Below are 11,065 nucleotides of genomic sequence, written 5' to 3'. Positions count from 1 at the left end.
CGGTTGAAAATCAACCTGAAAAATCTAACTTACGTACCGAATGGCCAGACCCAGAGCCTTTTCTATGGCTCTGGCCAGACCTAGTACAGAAGAAAAATCAAAATTAAGCGGAAGTACGTAGGAGGGCAGAGCCAGGCTACTGAAAATCACTGTCATTCATATATTTAGGCCATGCAATGCTAGCCTGGCTCTGATTTCACAATTCTGTAAAACAATATATTGGCTTCATGTTTTTCCAATGATCACCTGTAGTCTTGAAAAAAATATTTTGCATGCAGATGAAGTCTGGTGTCTGGACTGGATCCTTTTCACGTCACTCACTGCTCTCTTGCGACCACTGCCTCCCGGTGTTTTTAGGTGAAATAAACAAACAAACAAAAAACTTCAAAGATATTACATTTACATTTTACATTTAGTCATTTAGCAGACGCTCTTATCCAGAGCGACTTACAGTAAGTACAGGGACATTCCCCCGAGGCAAGTAGGGTGAAGTGCCTTGCCCAAGGACACAACGTCAGTTGGCATGACCGGGAATCGAACTGGCAACCTTCGGATTACTAGCCCGACTCCCTCACCGCTCAGCCAACTGACTCCCTTCGTCATGAAAAGACATGCTTTTTCATCTTAAAGAGTTCTACAAAGACTCTGCTTGTGTTCTTCATTCAACCTACTACCCCAATATGTTTCGCCTATAAATGATCATTGCACAGTCTCACGCTCGCTCTAAATACCAAATCCCCGAATTCCGGGAGATTGTATAGCATTTGCGGGCGTCCGGGAGCCGCTATTGAAATGCGGGACACTCCCGGAACTTCGGGGAGACTTGGGATGTCTGAGTGTCGGATTGGCCATCGGGAGATTTCCCGAACGGCCGGTCCAACTAAAGGCCGCTATGGCCACGGCTATGGTTGCCACCTTCAATACAGAAAAATAAGGGACGCCTGCCGCAGCGGGGGCCACACCCCTCGAGGCCACGATGACCACAGGCCCAATGACGTGCCAGTGGTGGTAAATCACAACTTAAAACATGTTTTCATAAAAATATTAAGATGGATACATGGACATTATAAAAATATATCTGCTATTGAAATCAGTGTGAACAGAGGCACTCAGTCTATCACAACTCAAGTGGTCAGCTAAATGGTAGCTGAATACACAGCTATGACTATAATAAACATAGGCCTACAAAGTTTGACAGTGAGACCACAAAAAATAGGCTTTTGGAGGAACTTGTGAGAACCATATTTTATGAACTTATTAAATTAACAGATCCATAACTTATTAACTTTAAATTAAACAAATGCTTTGATACTCAAAAAGTCTCTTGGAAAAATAGATATAGTGCAGGAGACTTGCAAATGATCTTCCATGAACATCATGAACATGATAACATCAGTGGACCAGAAGTGTGCAGTATTGGGGCATGTCAAGCCTACTTCCTTTTATAAGTGTAAGCCTACTTCTTATTACGTGGGGGTCACCTGGAGCTGCCTCCGCCATTCTTTCAAATCGACTCTACGCCAAGAGACCCGACTTCCTCTGACTGGCTGTGAACCTGAAACAAACCGATCAAACCAACGATGGCAGCGAGTATTACCCAAACAGGGGCAGAATAGGACGAGTCTTCACAGAATGCGGGTGGGATGATTTGCATGGGATGCTGCATTGAAGACAACTCTGAAAATACGGGACAAACCCCGTCCCGTATTGATTCAAAACGGGACGCGTTATTTTATTCTCAAATACGGGACGATTCCGTATTTTAAGGGAAGGGTGGCAACCCTAGCCACGGCACTATGCAGTCATGCCAGCCGCGTATTAGGTCAATACGCGGCTGGCATGACTACCCATTAGCCAATCAGAACGCTCGTATTGTCGTTGCCATATAATAAACTTTATTATTATATAGCCTATTTGTATTAAGCAACTGTACACGGGTCACGGGCCGGTCTGCATTTCAAAGTCCCGGGCTGTTTTTCAGTTCCTGTCCGACCCTGCTTATGACCTCCATAAAGAGGTAATTGTGTCTACCTGGAACAGCTGATTGTTCAAGACAATTATTAACTTTGTTCAACACCCCTTCCTGCATGTACATGCACAAAACCAGTATCATTTGCCTCTTACAGAGAGTTCAAGTGATCAGCTTGGTTCTGTCATAGTCTTTTTCATCAAAATGACCGAGGCCATGGACTCAATCAGCTGTCCCATTTGTATAGATCCACTGAAGAACCCAGTGACTATTCCCTGTGGTCACAGCTACTGTATGGAATGTATTGAGTACTACTGGGATCAGGATGATCGGAAGGGTGTCTGCAGCTGCCCCATCTGCCAAGAAAGCTTCATCCCAAGGCCTGTGCTGAAGAAAAACACTGTGCTTGTGGATCTGGTGAATAAAATAGAAAAGATCGGATTTGAGTCTGCTTCTACATCTAACTGTTATGCTGGATCTGAAGATATGTATTGTGACGTCTGCACTGAGAGAAAGCAGAAAGCCCTCAAGTCCTGTCTGGTGTGTCTGGCCTCTTACTGTGAGGCTCACCTACAGCCTCACCATAAGTCGCCTGCCTTGAAGAATCACAAGCTGGTCAAAGCCTCCTCAAACTTGCGGGAGAAGATCTGCTCTCGTCACAACAAACTGTTGGATGTTTTCTGCTGAACTGACCAGAAGTGTATTTGTTATCTATGCTTCGTGGATCAACATAAAGACCATGAGACTGTTTCAGCTGTAAGAGAAATGAAAGAGAAATGGGTGAGAATCTAAACTTTCAATAATTGACTCTGATTAACGTAGAAAAGAAGGCATGGCCCATCACTAGGTCAATGCAAAGTTAATTCTTTGGTAACAGAACATTCTTTAAAATCCAAAGTCCATTCTGTACTACTTTTTGCTTGAGAGTTGGATAGAGCAAAGGTTATGCTACTTACACACTATTAGATTCGTTATTTTATTGTCCACACCCTTTTTACAAATTAAGTACTGTTTGATGTGGTTGTCTTGATTCTTAGGTTCTGAAAGGAAACCATGATTAATTTATGAGAATAACTATAAATATTATAACACTGGTCTCAACAACACAGGCCCAAACTGGTTTTGCTCCTAGGATCGAGTACTTCTCCCTGGCAGGGCCGAGTCTCAGACCCATCCATTCACCTGCAATGTCCCCAGGGGTCTGTCATCGGTTCAATCCTTTTTATTCTCTATATGCTCCCCCATGGCCAAGGCTTCCATAAAAACAGTCTCCTTCACTGTTATGTGACAACACCCAGTGTTTCATGAAAATCATCTCTTTTCTTTCATTTGGTTGAACTCTCTCATAATTCACCTTACATCGGTCAGACTACTCAGAGAACGGAGACCGTGACCCCCTCCCTCACCCGCAGCAACCAAACCAGCAACACCTTGTACCATCTTTAAAATGTTGCCAAACTGTGGACTTCTCTCTTGCTGTCAGATGCTACAAAACTTGTCGACGCCTTTGTCTCTTCAAGAATGGAGTACTGGAATACACTTCTCATCAAGACCCTGGTTTGGAGTCTTACTGTAATAAGCTACAGTACATTCAAAACAGCACCAGGATCCTGATGATAGTGTGGAAGCACCACCACATCGTCCCCATCCTCATATCCCTCCACTGGCTCTCAGTCTCAGATTCAACTCAAAATCATCTGCTAACCTTCAATGGCATCCAGGGAACCGCACCCAACTACAACCTCAAAGAGCTCTCACCCCATCATTCCGCCCACCTCCCTCACAAGCAACAGTTTCCTCCTTCACGCCCATCAAAGCGTAATGGCAGACTGTATTATCATACATTTTCTATATACAACACATACAACTATGTACTGTGACTATGATTCTATACTTACATTTACAATAACAAATTATATTCCTAGTAGACCCTTTATCCAAAGCAATGTAAAAACTGTGAAAACAAAAAGTACAGCAGAAGATCAAGGATGGGGAAGTGCATAGTTCTACAGTATTTCAGTGGTCAGAGTCAAACAGTCTGTTACCAGTCACATCGCAAAGTCACTACATCTCAGCTCCTAGGCACGGTGAACAAAAATGTTTTTCCAGTGTGACAATAACAATTAATTACTTAGATACAGTGCAATAACATCTCAATTAATCATAATATCTCAATTCCTCAACTACAGTCTAAAAATAACATCTCAATTACAGTAGTATTCTAATGTCATATTCTGCCTATAAAACAAGCACTGTTGATAAATGATGTTTATTTATAGATGGAGCTGGGTTTGAGTCAACAAAAACTGCAGCAGAAAATCCAGGAAAGAAATAAGGAGCAGAAGGAGCTCCAACAGGCTGTGATGTATTTTAATGTAAGTGTTATCAAAAGAAAACAAATATCTTGTCTGTTGGTGTGCATATGTGTGTGTTTGCAAAATGTGTGGTTTGTCACCTTACAGCACTCAGCACAAGAAGCAGAAAAGAACAGTGAGAGGATCTTTAATGAGCTGATCTGCTCCATTCAGAGAAGACGCTCTGAGGTGAAGGAGCTGATCAGAGCCCAGCAGAAGGCAGCAGTGAGTCAGGCTGAAGGACTCCTGGAACGCCTGGAGCATGAGATAGCTGAGCTGAAGACAAGAGACACTGAATTAGAGAAGCTTTCACTCACAGAAGATCACATACTCTTTCTCCTGGTAATTCCACTTACCTTTTATCTACAACACAGAAGTAACTGACAGTTCAGCTAACCTATTGTTTTGTCCGTCCGTCCGTCCCCCCTCTCTTTTTCAGAGATATCCGTCTCTCTCCAGTCTATCTTCAGACTTACCCATCATCCTAGTCCCTCCTCCACTGTACTTTGGAGATGTGACTGAGGCTCTGTCTGAGCTGAGAGTGAAATTAGAGGACCTCCTTAAAGGGGAGTGGCTTAACATCCCAACCAAAGGTGGGTACAAAACTAGATCTGTGGGTGGATCACACAAGCACTTTTAAATTATGACAATATGCCTCATGATGTGATTTGACTGCCTCAATTTGAATGTGTTTTTGTGTCTTTAGTGAGTTTGGTTGATGTTGTACTGCCACTAGAGCCTAAGACAAGAGATGACTTCTTAAAATGTAAGTTTCTATGTAACTGTGTCTCTCCACTGACACTACATATTAAGACTGAGACAAACATAGACATGGAGGGAAAGTAGTAGGCTTTGGGCACAAATCTGCTTATACAGTATCTATCTACACATATTTTTCTGATTTGTTCCTTGCTTTTCTCCCAGATTCCTGTTCCCTCACACTGGACCCAAACACAGCACAGAAACACATCCGTCTACTAATGGGAACAGAAAGGCAGGATGTGTGTGGCCACAGCCTTATCCTGACCATTCTGAAAGATTCTATAAATGTTTGCAGGTGCTGTGTAAAGAGGATGTATCTGCACGCAGTTACTGGGAGGTAGAGTGGAGTAGTTTAGGGGTTTGTATAGCACTCTCCTACAAAGATGTAGGGTGCAATGCTGACTTTGAATTTGGATGCAATGACAAGTCCTGGAGCTTGCAATGTTATAATGGTGGTTATAGTTTCAAATACAATAATGTTGCTACTAAATTGTCAGGCCCCATGTCCTCCAGGGTAGGAGTGTACCTGGATCATAAGGCAGGTACTCTGTCCTTCTACAGTGTCTCTGACACAATGACCCTCCTGCACCACGTCCAGACCACATTCACTCAGCCACTCTATCCTGGGTTTGGGTTTGGATTTGTTTCTTTGGTACGTGGGTCCAGTTTTGAACTGTGCTAGATGGATTATAATTTTGTAATTCAGAAGATGATTTACGATACAATATTTATTCTACTGTCAATATTGTGTAGACATAGAAACTAGATTATCTGTTTTAGGAGCAAAATTCATTTCGGCCATTGATTTAGATTTTACTCAAAAGCTATCAGAGCAATGAAAGTGGTATGTGGCTTAGAATATTATTTTTGAAGAATTAGATTAAATTCATGAGGGAAAGATTATATTTTACACAGTACAATTTGAGCAATATTTAGAGACAAGATTTCTGAACCTTCTGAACCTTGAAATGTCTGAAAGTAGTCTGTACCTGGAAAAATTCAAATAAACTGTTTTGTGGAAAAACATTGCTGTTATATGTTATTTTCATGTAAACTCGTCCGCTAGGCAAGTGTGGGAGCGTCTAAGCTGGTCTCTCCTCCTTCACTCTTCCTCAGTCCGTTCAGGTGACCTGCCACCTGGGTACAAAATCCAGCCTTTAAGGAATCTGGACATCTGACCCTCCTCAGGATCATCCTGATAGCAGTGTGGATGTTAGGGTCCTCACACAGGACAGACTACCAGAGGCCAGCAGCCTTGTTAAGGCACCTGGCAGCAGGGGGAGCAAGAGAGCAGCCAGCCAGAGTGAAGGAGGAGAGCCCAGCTCATCCAAATGCTCGCGCACGTGAACCAACTAAAACACAGAGCAGGGAGCTGCACTGCTGCCCCTTAAACTTGTTAATCCACACAAGGAGAAGCAACAAATATGATCAACACTTTACACCTGCACATTACACAGGCACACACAAACAAACCCTCAAAATTAAATTGTATATTTTCCGCTATATTTGGTTCTTCATTATTGCTTTAATTACTAATGTCAAAATCAGGCATCAGTCTAATCCTAGACTAATAACTAGACTTCAATATTATCTGTTGATAAGTAATAATTTAGTTATAAAAGGCTTTGTCAAAATACACAGATTTTGTTTTTCATAAAACAGTGATGCACAGTTCAGATGCATTGTGGTCTCATCTGCAGGGCTGAAAGCGAGACAATTAAAAACAGCTGCTACTTCATCAGTAGAATATTTATTTCTGTAGGTATTGTCATGGAAGTCTTTTGAAGTTATCAACCCCAGATTGGGCGCCACGGTAGCTCACTGAATAAGTGCATGTACCTTGTAGACCAAGGCCTTCCTGCAGGCCCTTTGCTCCGTGTCATCTACTCTCTCTCTCCCCTACATTTCCTGTCCCTCTACACCATCTCTTGGAAAAATAATTAAAGCAGAAATACCCCCCCAAAAAATAAAATAAAAAATAAACCCCATATATGGCAGCCTCACAAATGCTCACACACCTGCACACACACATGTGCACACACATGCCCACACACATCTACACGTATGCATGCACACACACACACTTTTGAGACAGTGTTCACTGTAATCATTCCTAAACCACTCCTCTTCTTGCTGAGGGTGGAACCAGGAAGTCCCTCCCCTCCCTACAAGATCTCTTCAGAGAAGACGAAACTGACCTGTCCTTTCCTTCGTCTGGGTGAGAAGAAGAACAGTAAAATGGCTCAACAGGGAGTTCTGCTGGAGCACAACCAGTTCAGTTGTTCAATCTGTCTGGATCTACTGAAGGATCCGGTGACTACTCCCTGTGGACACAGCTACTGTATGAGCTGTATAAAAGACTACTGGGATCAGGATGATCAGAAGGGAGTCTACAGCTGCCCCCAGTGCAGACAGACCTTCACTCCCAGGCCTGTTCTGAGGAAAAACAACATGCTGGCTGAGGTGGTGGAGAAGCTGAAGAAGACAGAACTCCAAGCTGCTCCTCCTGCTGACAGTCCTGCTGGACCTGGAGATGTGCTGTGTGACTTCTGCTCTGGGAGGAAGCAGAAAGCCCTCAAGTCCTGTCTGGTGTGTCTGGTCTCTTACTGTGAGGCTCACCTACAGCCTCACTATGAATCTCCTGCCTTTAAGAAGCACAAGCTGGTCAAAGCCTCTTCACAACTGCAGGAGAAGATCTGCTGTTGTCACAATGAATTAATTAAGATTTTTTGTAGAACTGACCAGCAGTGTATTTGTTTGGTGTGTGTGATGGATGAACATAAAGGTCATGATACAGTCTCAGCTGCAACAGAAAGAACTGAGAAACAGGTGAGAAACAAAGCTTCCATCTTTGATTAGATTTGTGTAAATTGAAATATAAAAAAGAAAATGTTGCTGTAGTAAACAATCAAACTGCTGTAATTAGACTTTCAGTTTGTGGTTGTCTTGGAATGAGCAAAGGCTATAGTTATGTAATAATTTTGTAGCAGCCCACACCCATTTCAGGAGGTGAAAATTACTGCCTGCCTGCTGTCAGTTAAAATGAATCATCATCTAATACAACATAAAATGATAAGTATTCATAGTTTCACAGTGCTTATAAAACACACATTATTCATAACTTGTGTGTTTATCCTCAGAGGGAGCTTGGACTGAGTCAACAGAATATTCAGAAGAGAGTCCAGCAGAGAGAGAACGAGCTGAAGGAGCTCCAACAGGCTGTGGAGTCTCTGACTGTGAGTACAGTTCTGGAAGACATATCTGGACTTCAAGTGGGACAGGACAGAAATACAAAAATATGTCTGTGTTGTGTTATGTTCAGCATTCTGCACAAGCAGCAGAGAAGTACAGTGAAAGGATCTTTACTGAGCTGATCTGCTCCATTGAAAGAAGACGCTCTGAGGTGAAGGAGCTGATCAGAGCCCAGCAGAGGGCAGCAGTGAGTCAGGCTGAAGGACTGGTGGAGAGACTGGAGCAGGAGATAGCTCAGCTGAAGAGGAGAGACGCTGAGCTGGAGCAGCTCTCACACACAGAAGATCACATCCATTTCCTCCAGGTACAGTAACTGACCTTCCATCTACTTTACTGGAAGTAACTCACTATTTAGTTGTTTATTGTTTAGTTCTTTCCCACTAACTCGTTTCTCTCTATCTCTCTTTCTGTTCAGGGTTATCAGTTTCTCTCCAGTCCCGGTGTATCTTCAGACTTACCCAGCACCATCGCCCCTCATCTTAAGTACTTTTGTGATATGAGGGAGGCTGTGTCCAAGCTGAAAGAGAAACTAGAGGACATCCTTAAAGGGGAGTGGCCAAAGATCACAACCACTGGTGGGTAAAAAACACTAGACTTGTAGAGGGATCATACAAGCATCCTGTAGATACACTGTAGATCATACAAACATCTTCAGACTAATCAAACTCTTTTTACACACTATGTGTGTAACTTCATCTGACCTCTGTGTGAATGTGTTGGTGTGTTTGTAGTGAATCCAGCAGATCTTTTACTGCCACCAGAGCCCAAGACCAGAGCAGACTTCTTACAATGTGAGTATCTTTCAACGGTTCTTTTCTTCTCTTCACTTATACTACACACAAACCATAAGCTACTAGACACAGTAGCTTATGGTTTTTATTGAGATAATAGCAGTGCAGTTCTACATAAACCCCCACCATTCATACATGACAGCTGAACACAATAAGCAGGCAGCACACATTAGACAGTTGCACAACTGATGCAACTGATGCAAAAATAGATTTTTAATCTCAATGGGACCTTCCTGGTAAAATAAAGGTAAAATACAAAATAAAATAAATAACACAACTGCCATCAGGGAAAAGTGAGACGGCTTTTATAAATTATATTGACACATTGCCTACCTGCCCAAACTTACTCCAGAGATAGAAATGGAAAACGCTAGAAGTAGTTATCCACCAAATAAAATCGTTTGTGATACTATCTGACTGACTCTTTCTATGATTCTTTGTCTGCTCTGCTCTTCTCCCAGATTCCTTTCAGCTCACACTGGACCCAAACACAGCATTCAAACATCTCTTTCTGGCTGAGGGGAACAGAACAGGAAAAAGTACTTTTGAAGTCCAGCCATATCGTTATCATGCAGAGAGATTCACTGACATAGGGCAGGTACTGTGTGGAAATGCTCTGTCTGGACGCTGTTACTGGGAGGTGGAGTGGAGTGGAGGGGTTGGTATAGCAGTCTCATATAAAGACATCAGCAGAACAGAGTCAGGTCTTCTATCTAGATTTGGAGACAATGATAAATCCTGGTGTTTAGAGTACTATGGTAAATGTTTTCATTTCAGACACAATAATGTTAGGACAGTAACATCAAGCTTTGGTTCCAGGGTAGGAGTGTACCTGGATCACATGGGAGGTACTCTGTCCTTCTACAGCATCTCTGACACAATGACCCTCATCCACAGAGTCCAGACCACATTCACTCAGCCACTCTATCCTGGGTTTTTATTTCGGACTTTTCAGTCCACTGCCAAACTGTGTGTGCTGGAGTAGTTCACATTAGTGTCCTTCCCTCCTTACATCTCTGGTTGTGGAACTGCACCTCCATAACTTCCATATCTGCTCTGAGAGTTTTGAGGGAGTTTTTCCTTGTCTTCTCTGAGGGTTTTCGATTGGCTATTGTGGGCAACAGTGAAGTCAACTTTGTGATATTGCTGGGATAAAGGGCTACACAGAGTAGGGAGTGTACCTGGATCACGGAGCAGGTACTTTGTCCTTCTACAGCATCTCTGACACAATCCTGCACAGTCCAGACCACATTCACTCAGCCACTCTATTTTAGGTTTGGAGTTTGGTGTAATGACTACACTACTGAACTGTGTGAGCTGAAGTAGAGGTCCCCATAACTGTCTATCTTTCATATCTCTTCTGATTTGGTCTTACAATGAGAATTCTTTCTCTTCTCTATGAATGTCAGGGTCAGGGTTAGAGACTGATAGAGATTGACTCATGTTAAAGTATAGAAGACAACTCAAGCCAGATCCTGTGATGATTTTAAGGGTCAGGGTCAAGCACCTGCTTCAGTAGGTTAACGTAATGTGGAAGAACGTTATTTCTGTCTCCACTAGGACAGTTTGACTGCCTTTTTAGGTTCTGGGTTGTCAAAAGTATTTGACACTCAGCTGATTGGAGAGTAGATTGGACATCTCGACATGACAATACCCCGTGAGACACAGTGTCGCTAGCAAAGTCTCTCCAAAACTATAGTAGTAAGGGATAACAAAGTGTAGCGGGGTTTGCTCGTTTAAGATTAGCAATACTTAATTTATGATAAAGTATGTAGTTCTTGGGTGCACCACCTCTTATTGTTAAAGGGATAGAGGAAACCTTATTGAATAATATTGAAATAATAGCCTTCGTAATAATCGGTCTAATCTTAAGTAGTGAATTCTATGAAAGTAGAGCAGATCAGATAACGTGGGATAACGCGAGTATTATAAACAAT

The 11,065-nt window shown here is 42.6% G+C and overlaps 1 protein-coding gene and 1 pseudogene across 1 annotated transcript; both read left to right on the top strand.

The window, feature by feature from the left end:
• Positions 1 to 2,173: 2,173 nt before the first annotated feature.
• Positions 2,174 to 5,767, top strand: LOC136943758 (tripartite motif-containing protein 16-like; annotated as a pseudogene).
• Positions 5,768 to 7,323: 1,556 nt separating this feature from the next.
• Positions 7,324 to 10,241, top strand: LOC136943757 (E3 ubiquitin-protein ligase TRIM16-like). Its single transcript, XM_067237201.1, has 6 exons — positions 7,324 to 7,914; positions 8,226 to 8,321; positions 8,408 to 8,641; positions 8,753 to 8,912; positions 9,069 to 9,128; positions 9,590 to 10,241. Exons 1-6 carry the CDS (start codon positions 7,324 to 7,326, stop codon positions 10,111 to 10,113), a joined length of 1,665 nt encoding a protein of 554 aa, XP_067093302.1. The 3' UTR covers positions 10,114 to 10,241.
• Positions 10,242 to 11,065: the final 824 nt, after the last annotated feature.

The sequence above is a fragment of the Osmerus mordax genome, chromosome 6 (assembly GCF_038355195.1).
Source record: "Osmerus mordax isolate fOsmMor3 chromosome 6, fOsmMor3.pri, whole genome shotgun sequence".
Classification (NCBI taxonomy): Eukaryota; Metazoa; Chordata; class Actinopteri; order Osmeriformes; family Osmeridae; genus Osmerus; species Osmerus mordax.
The sequence above is the reverse complement of the archived record's forward strand: the minus strand, read 5'-3'. Positions and strand labels throughout refer to the sequence as shown.

Coding starts and splice junctions, on each gene's coding strand:
- LOC136943757 (XM_067237201.1), top strand. CDS start 7,324: ATGGCTCAACAGGGAGTTCTGCTGGAGCACAACCAGTTCAGTTGTTCA. Junction 7,915..8,225: donor CAGAAAGAACTGAGAAACAG/GTGAGAAACAAA, acceptor GTTTATCCTCAG/AGGGAGCTTGGACTGAGTCA. Junction 9,129..9,589: donor CAGAGCAGACTTCTTACAAT/GTGAGTATCTTT, acceptor CTCTTCTCCCAG/ATTCCTTTCAGCTCACACTG.